Below are 14,461 nucleotides of genomic sequence, written 5' to 3' on the forward strand. Positions count from 1 at the left end.
CTGAAAGGAGAAGGTTCTGTAACCAAAAGTGAAAGTAGCATTAATATATGAGTATGAACATTAAGAGAAGTGCTTACTGAGCAGTTTGGTGAGCATAGTATATACAGTTAGCCAGACAGCATCAGATGTTACACCCCTAGGGCTCATGACTACCCCTGTTGTAGGTTTTCACTATCAGGGATGTATTCCCTCCCATGGAGTGGGCCTCTAGTCCAATTAGAGGGTGGTTGGTTTCTTCCATAACAGATGTGCTACTGTTGCACCCATTGGCTCATTTGGCCTGGCTGGCCAAATATAAGGCTTACAGTGCACGCCTTTAATCTCAGCACTCAGGAGGCAGAGGTAGGAGGATCTCCGTCGAGTTCGAGGCCACCCTAAGACTACATAGTGAATTCCAGGTCAGCCTGAGCTAAAGTGAGACCCTACCTCGGAAAAAAAAAGTGCTTTCAGGCTGGGTGTGATGCACACACCTTTAATCCCAACACTTGGGAAGCAGAGGTAGAAGTATTGCCATGAGTTGGAGGCCGCCCTGAGAGTACAGAGTAGTTCCAGGCCAGCCTGGGCTAGAGTGAGACTCTACCTCAAACAACAAACAACAACAACAACAAAAAGGGCTTTCATGTTGGGGAGATGGCTTGGTGGATAAAGTGCTTGCCGTTCAAGCTTGAATCCTGGAGTTTGATTTCTAGGCTCCACATAAAAAGCTGGAAGTGGTGACAGGCTTTTGTAATCCTAGCACGCTGATGGTGAGATGGAATTAGAACAGGAGAATTTTCTGGAGTTTGGAGGCTTGCAGTCAGTGCAGCATTCAACAATACCAGCATTGAGATTGAGAGTGAGGCCCTGTTTCAAAGGAGGTGGAAAGCCAAGGCCTCCATATGTATGCTGTGGCCTGTATGTGTCTGCACACACCCATACACACACATACACACATACCAATGATAAGATAAAGTAAATGTTGAAGCAAATGTGTTTTCTGGGCTGGAAAGATGGCTCAGTGGTTAAAAGGGCTTGCTTAGCCAGGTATGGTGATACACTCCTTTAATTCCAGCCCTTGGGAGGCAAAGGTAGGAGGATTGCTGAGAGTTTGAGGCCACCTTGAGACTGTATAGTGAATTCCAGGTCAGCCTCGGCTAGATCAAGACCCAACCTCGAAAAACAAAACAAAACAAGTCAGGCATGGTGGTACACATCTTTAATCCCAACACTTGGGAGGCAGAGGTAGGAGAACTGCTATGAGTTCAAGGATACCCTGAGACTACATAGTGAATTCCAGGTCAGCCTGAGCTAGAGTGAAACCCTACCTCAAAAAACAACAACAAGGGCTGGAGAGATGGCTTAGCAGTTAAGCGCTTGCCTGTGAAGCCTAAGGACCCCGGTGCACAAGGGGGCGCATGCGTCTGGAGTTCGTTTGCAGAGGCTGGAAGCCCTGGCGCGCCCATTCTCTCTCTCTCCCTCTATCTGTCTTTCTCTCTGTGTCTGTCGCGCTCAAAAAAACAACGATAACAACAACAACAACAAAAAAAATTGTTTGCTTACAAAGCCAGCTGGTTTGGGTTCAATTACCCAGCTGCCCACATAAATTAGACAGAAAAAGTGGCCCATATATCTGGCATTCATTTGCAGTGGCAAGAGGCCCTGGCATGCCTATACATACACACCCAAGTACATGTGCAAATAAATAAATAACCAACTGAGTTGAAAAAATGGCTCAGCAATTAAGACATTTGCCTAGAAAGCCTAGTAACCTGGGTTCAATTCCCCAGTACCCACTTAAAGCCAGGTGCACAAAGTGGTTCATGCATCTGGAGTTTGCTTACGATGCAAGGAGCCCCTGGAATGCCCATTCTTATTCTCTCTCTGCTTACAAATAAATAAATAAAAGCATTAAGTAAAATAAAATAAAGGAAAACTATTTATTTTTTGATTTTTCTGAAGATGGTCTCACTCTAGCCTAAGCTGACCTGGAACTCGCTGTAGCCCCAGACCCCAAACTCATGGCTATCCTCCTACCTCAGCCTCTGCAGTGCTGGGCTTAATGCGATTAACCAAAAGTGCGAGTAGATTAATATAAGGGTATGAACATTAAGAGAAGTGCTTATTGGGCATTTTGATAAGCATAGTATATATATATATTTAGCCAGACAGCAGCAGACATTACAGCCCTAGGGCTCTTGACTATCCTTGTTGTAGATTTTCAGTATCAGGGTTGTATTTCCTCCTATGGAGTGGGTCTCCAGTCCCATTAGAGAGTTTGGTTTTCCCCCATAACTGACATGCCACTATTGTACCCATTGGCTCATTTGGCCTGGCTGGCCAAATATAAGGCTTGCAGTGTCCATTGTTGAGTATCTCCACTGGTGATTTCTCTCTCTCCCATTGAACTGCATGCAGCATAGCTTTTTCTAGCTTTTTGTAAGCTGGTCTACATGAAGGAAGTTTTCAGCTCAGCTCCAGCAGGATTTTTCAGTGGCCTTGCAGCCCAAGTATGTGGAGTCTTCAGCAATAGGCTCTTACCATCTATTCCTGGTGAGAAACTAAGGGTCTTGGCAATGTCCTGTTATGCTTTTGGGGTATCAGTGACCTCTCTGGCCAACAACTCACTGGAAGGTATGTGTAGTAGTAGACAGCTTCAGGTTCACTAAGATGAACTTCCAGACCAGGCACAGTTACGGAGGAAGGGATATTTATTGAGGCTTACAGATCCAGGGGAAGTTCCATGATGATGGCAGAAGAAGCTGGTCTGCCTTCACAGGTCCAAGGAGAGAGAGAGAGAGAGAGAGAGGGAGGGAGGGAGGAGGGGGGGGGGGAGAGAGAGAAACACAAACCAAAAGCCACACAACAGAGCCCACTTCAGGAACTCCAGCTAGGCACACTTTGCATATCTTAAGATTGGAGTCTCAAACTCACCACTACACGTTTGGGCTGGACCCTAAGATCCACAAGGTGGCTGCAGAATCCAAACTACAAGCTAATAAAACACTGAATATATTGGGGCTGTGTATTTGAACTACCACAGTATCCTACCCCTTGTACTGAAAAATTTCTAGTAACAATCTATGGCTTTTGAGTGTTCCATTGTCCAAAATAGTAGGTTTCCATATTACTTATTTATATCATCTTGGATTTTGAATAGCCCTCTCTCTACCTTTACTTTACTCAATCCCTTTCCCTGACCTCACTTAGGCATTTTTGCTACCATTAATCTGTTTTACTTACAAATATACAATACCATCCTATTAAGGCCCCCTCTTATTTATTTATTTGTTTGTTTGAGGGAGAGAAAGAGGCAGACAGAGAGGAAGAGAATGGGCACAGCAGGACCTCCAACCACTACAAACAAACTTCAGTTGCATGTGCCCCTTTGTGCATCTGGCTTATGTGGGTCCTGGAGAATTGAACCAGGATCCTTTGGCTTTGCAGGCAAGTGCCTTAACCACTAAGATATCTTTCCAGCCCCCTTCCTATCCCCTTTATATTCCCTTTCTCACTTGCTGACCTCTGCTACTGAGTTTCATTCCTACTCACATAGAAGTCCAAACATTTGTAGCTGGGATCCACATATGAGAGAGAACATGTGACATTTGACTTTCTGGGCCTAGGTTACCTCACTAAATATAATGCTTTCCCTATCCATCCATTTTCCTGCAAATTTCATAACTTCATTTTTCTTTACTGCTGACTAGAACTCCATTGTATAAATGTGCCACATCTTCATTATCCACTCATCAGTTGAGGAATATCTAGGTTGGTCCCATTTCCTAGCTATTATGAATAGAGTGGCAATAAACATGGTTGAAACATGTATCTCTAAGGTATTGAGATGAGTCCTTAGGATATATGCCTAGGAGTGGTATAGGTAGGTCATATGGTAAGTCTATTTTTAGCTGTCTCAGGAACCTCCACACTGATTTCCACAATGGCTGGACCAGATTGCATTCCCTCCAACAGTGTAGAAGGGTTCCTCTTTTTCCAAATCCTTGCCAGCATTAATAGTCATTTGTTTTCATGGTGGTAGCCATTCTGACAGGAGTGAGATGGAATCTCATGGAGTTTTTTTTTTAATTTTTTTATTTACAACTTCCATAATTGTAAACAATATCCTATGGTAATTCTCACCCTCCCCACTCTTTCCCCTTTGAAACTCCACTGTCCATCATATCCCCTCCCCCTCTCAATCAGTTTTTCTTATTTGGATGTCATGATCTTTTCCTCCCATTTTGATGGTCTTGTATAGGTAGTGTCAGGCACTGTGAAGTCATGGATATCCAAGCTATTTTGTGTCTGGAGGAGCACTTTGTAAGGGGTCCTACCCTACCTTTGGTTCTTACATTATTTCTACTGCCTCTTCCACAATGGATCCTGAGCCTTGGAAGGTGTGATAGAGATATTTCAGTGCTGAGCACTCCTCTGTTACTTCTCAGCACCATGGGGCCTTCTGAGTCATCCCAAGGTCACTGCCATCTGAAAGGAGAAGCTTCTCTAACCAAAAGGGAGAGTAGTGTTAATATATGGGTATGAACATAAAGTGAAGTGCTTACTGGGCAGTTTGGTGAGCATAGTGTATACATTTACCCACATACCAGCAGACATTATACCCCAGGGCTCATGACTACCCCTGTTGTAGGTTTTCAGTTTCAGGGATGTATTCCTTCCCATGAAGTAGGCCTTCAGTCAAATTAGAGGGTGATTTGTTCCCCCATAGCAGTTGTGCCACTATTGCACCCAATGGCTTATTTGGCCTGAATAGCCAAATTTAAGGCTTGCAGTATCCACTGTTGAGTATCTTCACTGGTGATTTCTCTCTCTCCCACTGAACTGCATGCAGCATGATTTTTTTCCAGCTTTCTGTCAACTGGTCTACATGGAGGAGGTTTTCTGCTCAGCTCCAGCAGGATTTCTCAGTGACCTTGCAACCCAAGTATGTGGAGTCTTCAACAGTAGGGTCTTACTATCTATCCCTGGTGGGGTATTAAGGGCCTTGGCCTGTAATTTTTAGGGGTATCAGGGAACCTTCTGCCCAACAACTCATTGGAAGGTATCCCACACCTGGCACTGAAAATTTTCTAGTAACACTATGGCTTCTGAGGGTTCCATTGTCCAAAAAGTAAGGTTCCATGTGACTTATTTATACCCTCTTAGATTTTGATCAGCCCCTGTTGCAGTCTGGTTCGCATTGCTGGTAGAAATCACCTAACCAAGAGTAGCTTCTGGGAAAAAGAGATTTATTTTGGCTTACAGCTCGAGGGGAAGCTTCATGATGGCAGGGGAAACCGATGGCATGAGCAGAGGGTGGACATCACCCCCTGGCCAACATAAGATGGACCACAGCAACAGGAGGGTGTGCCCGACACTGGCATGGGGAAACTGGCTATAAAGCCCATAAACCCGCCCCCAACAATACACTCCCTCCAGGAGGCATTAATTCCCAAATATCCATCAGCTGGGAACCTAGCATTCAGAACACCTAAGTTTATGGGGGACACCTGAATCAAACCACCACAGCCCCCTCACCACCTTTCCTTTACTTGGTTTCTTTCCCTGACCTCACTTGGGCCTTTTCACCCACATTAATCTGTTCTTCTACTTACATATGTATAATAACATCCTATTAAGTCCCCCCTCCCTCCCTTTCTATTCTCTTTATATCTCTTTTCTAGCTTACTGGCCTCTGCTACTGAGTTTTATTCCCACTCACATAGAAGTCCAATCATTTGTAGGTAGGATACACATATGAGAGACAACATGTGACATTTGGTTTTCTGGGTATGGGTTACCTTGCTAAGTATAATACTTTCCAGCTCCATCCATTTTCCTGCACATTTCATAACTTCATTTATCTTTTTATAAATATTTGTTATTGACAACTTTCATGCCATGGTAATTTCCTTACTCCCCCCATTTTCCCCTTTGAAACTCCACTCTCCATCATGTCCCCTCTCCTTCTCAATCAGTCTCTCTTTTGTTTTGATGTCATGATCTTTTCCTCCTCTTATGATGGTCTTGTGTAGGTAGTGTCAGGCACTGTGAGGTTATGGATATCCAGGCCATTCTGTGTCTGAAGGGGCACTTTGTAAAGAGGCCTACCTTTCCTTTGGCTCTTACATTCTTTCTGCCACCTCTTCTGCAATGGGCCCTGAGCCTTGGAAGGTGTGATAGAGATATTTCAGTGTGAACATTCCTCTGTCACTTCACAGCACCATGGTGCTTTCTGAGTCATCCCAAGGTCACTGCCTTCTGAAAAGAGAAGGTTCTCTAAGTTAGAGTAGCATTAAATATGGTATGAACATTAACAGAAGTGCTTACTGGGCAGTTTGGTGAGCATAACATAGTGCCCATCCTTTGTAGTTAAGTGAGTTTCTTAGAGACAGCAAATTAAAGGATCCTGTTATTATTATTTTTTTTTGTATTTTTTTTTTGGGGGGGGTTTTTTCGAGATAGGGTGTCACTCTAGTTCAGGCTGACCTGGAATTCACTATGTAGTCTCAGGGTGGCCTCAAATGATGGTGATCCTCCTACCTCTGCCTCCTTAGTGCTGGGATTAAAGGCGTGTGCCACCATGCCCAGCTGGATCTTGTTTTTTAACCCAGTCTGCAAACCTGTCTTTTGGTTGGGGCATTAAGGTCATTGTATTAAGAGATATTATTGAAAGGTGTGTATTTATTTTTGTCATTTTTTTGTAGTTCCTCCAGTTTTACCTTTGCTCCCTTGTGTTAACCAGTATTTGAGTATTGTTTGTTTCGTCCTGGTTCCTTACATGTATGCTTTTCTTTCTCTTCAGCATTGAGGATTCTTTCAAGTATTTTCTGTAGAGCTGGTTTTGTCTTCAAATATTCCTTTAGCCTGCTTTTGTTGTGGAATGTCCTTATTTCTCCATCTATTTGAATGGATTACTTTGCAGGATAAAGTAGCCTTGGTTGACAGTTATTTTCTTTCAGGACTTGGAATATACTCCAAGCCCTTCTGGCTTTTAAAGTTTGTGTTGAGTAATCTGCTGTGATCCTGATGATCTTACCTTTGTAGGTAACTTGATTTTTCTCTCTAACTGCTTTCAATATTTTTTCTTTGGTTTGTATTTTTGGTAGTTTAAATATAATATGGCAAGGAGAGGTTCTTTCCAGGGTTTATCTGGTTGGTGTTCTAAAGGATTCCTGTATCTGCATTGGCACTTCTTTCCCAATTTGGGGGAAGTTTTCTTTTATGATTGCTTGAGAGTTGTTATCTTTCAGAATTTGGAATACATCATTTCAAGTCCTTCTGGCTTTTAGTTTGTGTTGAGTAATCTGCTGTGATCCTGATGGGCTTGCCTTTGTATATGACTTGATTTTCCTCTCTAACTGCTCCCAATATATTTTCTTTGGTTTGTGTGTTTTGTAGTTTAATTATAATATGGTGAGGATAGGTTCTTTCCAGATTTTGTCTGGTTGGTGTTCTAAAGGATTCCTGTATCTGCATGGACACCTCTTTCCCAATTTGTTGGAAGTTTTCTTCTATGACTTTTTGAAAATGCCTACTATACCTTTGGAGTGAAATTCTTCTCCTTCTACAATACCCTGACTTCTTATGTTTGATCTTTTCATGGTGTCCCCAATATCTTGAAATTCCTATTCATACTTTCCTATTAGTTTGTCTTCGTGTTTGTTGGATTATATTAGATCTGCCACCTGGTCTTCTAGCTTAGATATTCTGTCCTCTCCTTCATCCATTCTACTGGTGAGATTTTCTAGAGTTTTTTATTTCATTAACTGTCTTCTTCATTGCTAGTAATTCTGACTGGTTTTTCTTTATTATTTCTATTTCCTTATTTATGTCTTGTATTGACCTCCTTATTTCATTAAAGTGGTTTCCTGTGTCTACTTTGATTACTTTGATTTCCTCTTTGAATTCTTTGAGCATATTTATAATCATTGTTTTGAAGTCTTTCTCAGGCATTTCTTCTAACCCATTCTCACTGGAGATCATTTCTGATGCATTAATACTTTTTGGTGGATTTATATTGTCTTGATTTTGGTATTTCTTGTGTTATAATGTATATATTTTTGTATCTTGGATTAATTTAATGCTTGGGTTTTCTAGTTAGCTGAAGTATTTTTAGATGTATCAATCAATCTATTGTTATATGTCTTTAGGGTAGGAGCTTAAGGTGCTAGGTATGGCTCTCAAGACTCAGAGTATCTACAAAGTGACCCTAGGTATTGGGTTTGCCTGGTATGAGAGTATTCAAGTAGGCTGAGTAGTACAAAATACAGGCAGATTCTAAAATTTAACTAAACACTGTACACATTCAATGAAAAATAGCACAGAGTATTTATGCAAGAGTAGGTATTATGACAACCAGATCCTCTAACAAAGTCACTGTCCCTTAGGGTGTGTGGTGCCTCACAACCTTAGTCCTGTCAACAAGGAGGTTAAGATTTCTGGTCTGTTGAGGGTTCCAAATCAGCTTGTTACCTAGTGAGACCCTTCCCTAATATACAACAGAAGAAACAAAGCCACTATAAATAAAGAAGCAACAAATAACAAACCCAAAATATAGCTTATTTAAGAATGGCAAATCCAACCATCCGTCCATTTTAACATATAATTTATCCTGATATGGAAGGTACAATTAGCACTTGTGGTTCAGGCCTATATACCAGGCTTATTTGGCAGCTACTGACCTGGTATAATCCCAGTTACCTTTTGGAATGATTTTGGTCTCAGTTATGCTGTGCTCCTGCTTGGGTCCCTCTTTGGTGCACTGTGGTTCAAATAGGCTGGCCGTTGGATCATTGCTCTGGTCATCAGTGCTGGGTGCTTTGAGCTCCCTTCCCCTGGTCTCTGGTGCTTGCTGGCACTTGCACTGGCATTGGGTGAGGGGAGGCTGTGGATGGTGGCTGTAGTTCTCCCACTGGTCCATGTGATCCTCTACCTCATGATCTACTCCTCTGTTGTTCACTGAGGTTCTCCATGTTTCTTGAGTTTGCAAAGAGCTCCTGTGTGAGTGGAAAATCCCCTCACCTGGCTTCTGTGGCTCAAACCAAGCCTTGTAGCTGTGGCCCCATGGACCTGGTGCCGCCACTGCTGGAGCCGCTTCTGCCTGCCTGTGTGGGCTGTACATGCTCTGATCTCTCCTACTTCTCTGCTGCCAGAGGTAATTTCTTATACACCTCACTTTTTAGTAGAAGAGTGTATTTATCTTGGGTGTTTTGTTTGGACTTTTTCTCTCCTAGGCTGATTTAGGGCGATTCCTATGCCACCATCTTAACTGGAAGTCCTTAAAGATATCTTTAATTAAGTTTGATTCTGAATAAAATTGTAGCTGGAGAGATTTCTCAGTGGTTAAGGCACATGTCTGCAAAGCCTAAAGAGCCAGGTTTTATTCCATAGTACTCATGTAAAGTCGGATGCACAAAGTGGCACATATCTGGAGTTTGTGTACAGTGGCTAGAGGCCCTGGTACACTCATTCCCTCTCTCTCTCTCTTTTTTAGGTAGGGGCTTGCTCTAGCTCAGGTTGACCTGGAATACGCTATATAGTCTTAGGTTAGCCTCGAACTCACAGTGATCCTCCTACCTGTGCCTTTGAGTGTGGGGTTAAATGCATGCACCACCACGCCTGGCTCACTCATATTCTCCTCTCTTCTCTTTTTCTGCTTGCAAATAAATAAATTAAAAAAAAAAAAAGCCAGGTGTGGTGGCTCATGCCCTTAATCCCAGCACTCAGGAAGTAGAGGTAGGAGGATTGCCATGAGTTCAAGGTAATCCTGAGACTACATAGTGAATTCCAGGTCAGCCTGGCCTGGAGTGAGACCCTACCTCAAAAAAAATATATATATATATACATATATATATATATATCTGGGGATGATGATGCATGCCTTTAATCCCAGCACTTTGGAGGTCAAGGTAGGAAGATGGCTGTGAGTTCTAGCCCAGCCTGAGACTACATGGTGAGTTCCATGTCAGCTTGGGCTAGAGAGACCCTATCTCAAACCCTGCCCCCCCCCCAAAAAAAAAAAAAAACAAATACTGCCAGGCATGGTAATGTTAGTTCCAGCCCTTGGGAAGCCAAGGTAGCAGGATCGCTGTGAGTTCAAGGCCATATGAGACTACATAGTGAATTCCATGTCAGCTTGGCTAGGTTGAGAACCTACCTCGGGGCGGGGTGGTGGGGACTGAAGTTAAAGTGATCAGATAGTGGAAATGAGATATGGGATATTGGTACTGGCTCTAGCCAGAGGTACTAGCCAGAGTGCTTTGAGAGTTCTATAATGCAGCCTCTTCTCTAGCAGATCAAGACACGTGTGAACAAGCTTCTGAAGTCAGCGAAGCACAAACAACAGACAGTGATGACATCATAGTGATACCCCAATCTCAGAAATGTCCTAAAGCTGTAAGTATACTGGAATAATCCCTGCATATATGACAAGCTTGTATAACTATGTGGTTAATGGCTTCATAAGTCAAGTTCAAATCCAAGTTTAAGGAACATGATGGCAAATGCAAGTTATTTAATTAAATGTAGATTGCATGTGAATAGAAGTTTTGATATGGTATGATGAAATAATTTTCTTGGTTTGATATAAATGACAATTTGCTTCAACAATTGTCTCTCCTATTGGATTCCTTGCCACCCATCTCCTTCACTGGGTACTGATTCATACTAGTTGAATTAAGACCCTGTCTGTAACTTCATGTAAGATAAGCAGGCTTACTTTGGGAGGTGGAGGCATCTAATGAGATGATCATGTGATTTTTGTCCTTCAGTCCACTTATATAATGTATTACATTTATTGATTTGTGTATGTTGAACCATCCCTGCATCTCTGGGGTAAAGCCTACTTGGCTGGGGTAATTGATCTTTCTGATATATTCTTGTATTTTGTTTGCTAATATTTTGTTGAGAATGTTTGCATCTATGTTCATGAGAAAGATTGGTCTATAATTTTATTTTTTTGTTCTATGTTTGCTTGGTTTTGGGTAGTTTTTTGCTATAGTGGTTCAAGTAAGTCTCTAAGATCAACACATAGACCTTCCAGGGCCTAACTTCAGGAAAATGCTAGGTTGGACTTCATTGAAAACCAAGGAACTGGGGAGATGGCTCAGAGATTAAAGACACTTGCTTTCAAAGTCTGACCGCCCAGGATTTGATTCCCCAGTGTAAGTTTTGTGAACAATCAGAGATCGTGCAGGTCCACTCTGAGGCAGGGAAAAAGCTGCTGGGCTGTCTCATGGGAGGAGAGAGAGAGAACAGCTGGAGTGACTCTGGATAGTTTGGGTCTTTATAGGGCTTTTCCTGTTGGGAGGGCAATTCAGAAGACAAAGGACTGGAGAATGCAAGGGACAGAGGGACCAATCGGAGAAGCTAGATAGTCAGAGGGACAGAGAGCAAATGGAAGAGGAGGTGCCATCAGGAGAGAAGCTAGGTTGTTTCTAAGATAAGATCAAAAACTGTGGCCACCGAGGGCATTGTTAAGTCAGGGGAGTGGGAGTTAGGCAATATAAACATCTAAAGTTGTATCAATCAGGCTGCTGCTGTTCTCTTCCTTCATTTGGACTCCATCTTGGGACTCTTGTCCTACCTAACACCCAGTACCCACATAACGCCAGATGCACATGTGTCTGGAATTTGTTTGCAGTGTTGCACCAAGCCCTGGTGTGCCTATTCTTTCTCTCTCTCTCTCTTTCTCTGTTTACAAATAAGTAAATTTGAAGAGATGGCTTAGCAGTTAAGGCAATTTCCTGGGAAGACTAAGGATCCAGGATTGATTCCCTAGTACCTACATAAGCCAGATGCATATGGTGGCACATGCATCTGGAATTTGTTTGCAGTGGCTGGAGTCCCTGGCATACCCATTCTCTCTCTCTCTTAAATAAATAAATAACTCAAAAATATTTTAAAGCCAGACATGGTGGCACACGCCTTTCTTCCCAGCACTCAGGGACAAATGTAGGAGGATCGCCTTGAGTTTGAGGCCACCCTGAGACTATATAGTGAATTTCAGGTCAGCCTGGGCTAGAGTGAGACCCTACCTCAAAAAAAGAAAAACCCCACAAAATATACTTTAGAAAAGTTTGATGCAGTAATCCTGATTTTCAGACAAGAGAACTATATATATATATGTATGTATGTATATGTGTGTATATATATATATATATTTAATTTATTTGAGAGTGACAGACACAGAGAGAAAGACAGATAAAGGGAGAGAGAGAATGGGCACGCCAGGGCTTCCAGCCTCTGCAAACGAACTCCAGTGCGCCCCCTTGTGCATCTGGCTAACGTGGGACCTGGGGAACCGAGCCTTGAACCGGGGTCCTTAGGCTTCACAGGCAAGCGCTTAACCGCTAAGCCATCTCTCCAGCCCTAAAAATATATATTTTTTTTAAATCTTTTTTTTTTAATATTTTTTTTTTGTTCATTTTTTATTTATTTATTTGAGAGCGACAGACACAGGGAGAAAGACAGATAGAGGGAGAGAGATAGGATGGGCACGCCAGGGCTTCCAGCCACTGCAAACGAACTCCAGACGCGTGCGCCCCCTTGTGCATCTGGCTAACGTGGGACCTGGGGAACCGAGCCTCGAACCGGGGTCCTTAGGCTTCACAGGCAAGTGCTTAACTGCTAAGCCATCTCTCCAGCCCAGCTCTAAAAATATTTTTTAAAGAGGCTAAAGAGCTGGCATGGTGGCACATGCCTCTAATCCCAGCACTCAGGAGGCAGAGGTAGGAGGATTGCTGTAAATTCGAGGCCACCCTGAGAATCCATAGTGAATTCCACATCAGCCTGGGCTGGAGTGAGACCCTACCTTGAAAAACCAAAAAAAGAAAAAAAAGAAAAAAAGGCCAAAGAGATGGTTTAGTGGTTAAGGTGCTTGCCTGCAAAGCCTAATAACCCAGCTCAATTCCCTGGCATGTCCACTCTCTCTCTCTCTGCTTAAAAGTACATTTAAAAAAATTAGAATAAGGAAAAAGAAAATTGAATTTTAACAAAAGGTGCCTTCAGAATTTTTTTTTCTTTTTGGTTTTTTGAGGTAGTATCTTGCTCTAGCCCAGGCTGACTTGGAATCACTATATAATTTCAGGCTGGCCTCAAACTCATGGCGATCTTCCTACCTCTGCCTCCCTTGTGCTGGGATTAAAGGTGTGTGTCACCACGCCTGGCTCAGAATTTTTTGAATGTATATGTGTGTGTGATGTGCATGTATGTGTAAGTGTTCATATGTATCTGGGTATACATGTGCATTGGTGCACATGAATGGGGAACCAGAGGTCTATCTATGTTGGGTGTCCTCTTTAGTTTCTATCTACCTTATTTAGTTATTTTGCTTTTTTCTAAGGTTTTTTTTTTTTTTTTTTTTAAATCCCTGGCTGACCTGGAGCTCACTCTATATAGTTCCAGGCTGGCCTCAAATACACAGTGATCCTCCTACCTCTGCCTCCAGAGTGCTGGGGTTAAAGGTGTGCATCACCCTACCCAGCCCACCTTATTTCTTGAGATTAAGATCTGTCATTGAACCTAGAATTTACCAGTTCAACTAGTCTGGCTAGGCAGTAAGGCCCTGGAATCCTCCTATTTCTGCCTCCCCAGGAATGGGGATTGCAGGCAACTGCCACCACACACAGCATTTACATGGGTGCTATGGATCCAAATTTAGGGCCTCATGTTTGTATGACAAGCATTGTACTCAATGAACCATTTCCCCAGCCCCCCTGAATTTTTTTGTTCTTTTTCTTTTTCTTTTTTCCAGATAGGATCTTATAACATAACCCATAATGGCCTTGAACACATGATCCTGCCTCAACCTATCCAGTGTTCCACCACTTCAATTTCTTTATTCTTTCTACTTGTGTAAATAGCCAACAAAAGCTGTCCTGGAAAACTGATTCCCTAGGAGATAGAAACTAGATTCTCCTTATAGATATCCCATTGATTTGCTATGGTGATTCAGTCAAGCTGTCTATTGGTGCCAATTTTGCCTGTGAATTACTTATCAGGGAATTTTATTACATTATGCCAGTGATTAATTTCTAGGGAGTAATATGCTAATTGGATAAAATATGAATACTTGTGAGCCTCACTAATTTTTATGACATAAATCTTTTCCTTGTCAGGACTCAGAGAAGATTTGCATTGAAATTGTCTCCCTGTCCTTCTGCCCAGAGGCTGAAGTGATGTCTGATGAGAACATAAAGCAGGTGTATGTGGAGTATAAATTCTACGACTTGCCTCTGTCAGAAACAGAGACTCCAATGTCCCTGAGGAAACCGAGGGCAGGAGAAGTAATCCACTTCCACTTTAGCAAGGGTGAGCTGTCCTGTGTGGTTAGCTGGCAGAAGTGGACACACATTTTTTTTTCTTTTCAAATTTTTTTATTAACAACTTCCATAATTATAAAAATATCCCATGGTAATGCCCTTTCTTCCCCCACTTTCCCCTTAGAAACTCCATTCTCCATCATATCCCCTCCCCATCTCAA

General features: G+C 42.5%; 1 protein-coding gene across 3 annotated transcripts in view; it reads left to right on the plus strand.

Moving 5' to 3' along the window:
* Positions 1–14,461, plus strand: part of Rpgrip1 (RPGR interacting protein 1) — a 116,244-nt gene that overhangs the window by 68,515 nt on the left and 33,268 nt on the right. For all 3 annotated transcript variants that reach the window (XM_045157710.1, XM_045157709.1, XM_045157711.1), the window contains 2 exons: positions 10,274–10,374; positions 14,097–14,289. In XM_045157710.1, the coding sequence (XP_045013645.1) occupies positions 10,274–10,374; positions 14,097–14,289 (294 nt within the window). The remainder of the gene's footprint in view (positions 1–10,273; positions 10,375–14,096; positions 14,290–14,461) is intronic.

The sequence above is a fragment of the Jaculus jaculus genome, chromosome 8 (genome assembly GCF_020740685.1).
Source record: "Jaculus jaculus isolate mJacJac1 chromosome 8, mJacJac1.mat.Y.cur, whole genome shotgun sequence".
Taxonomy (NCBI): domain Eukaryota; kingdom Metazoa; phylum Chordata; class Mammalia; order Rodentia; family Dipodidae; genus Jaculus; species Jaculus jaculus.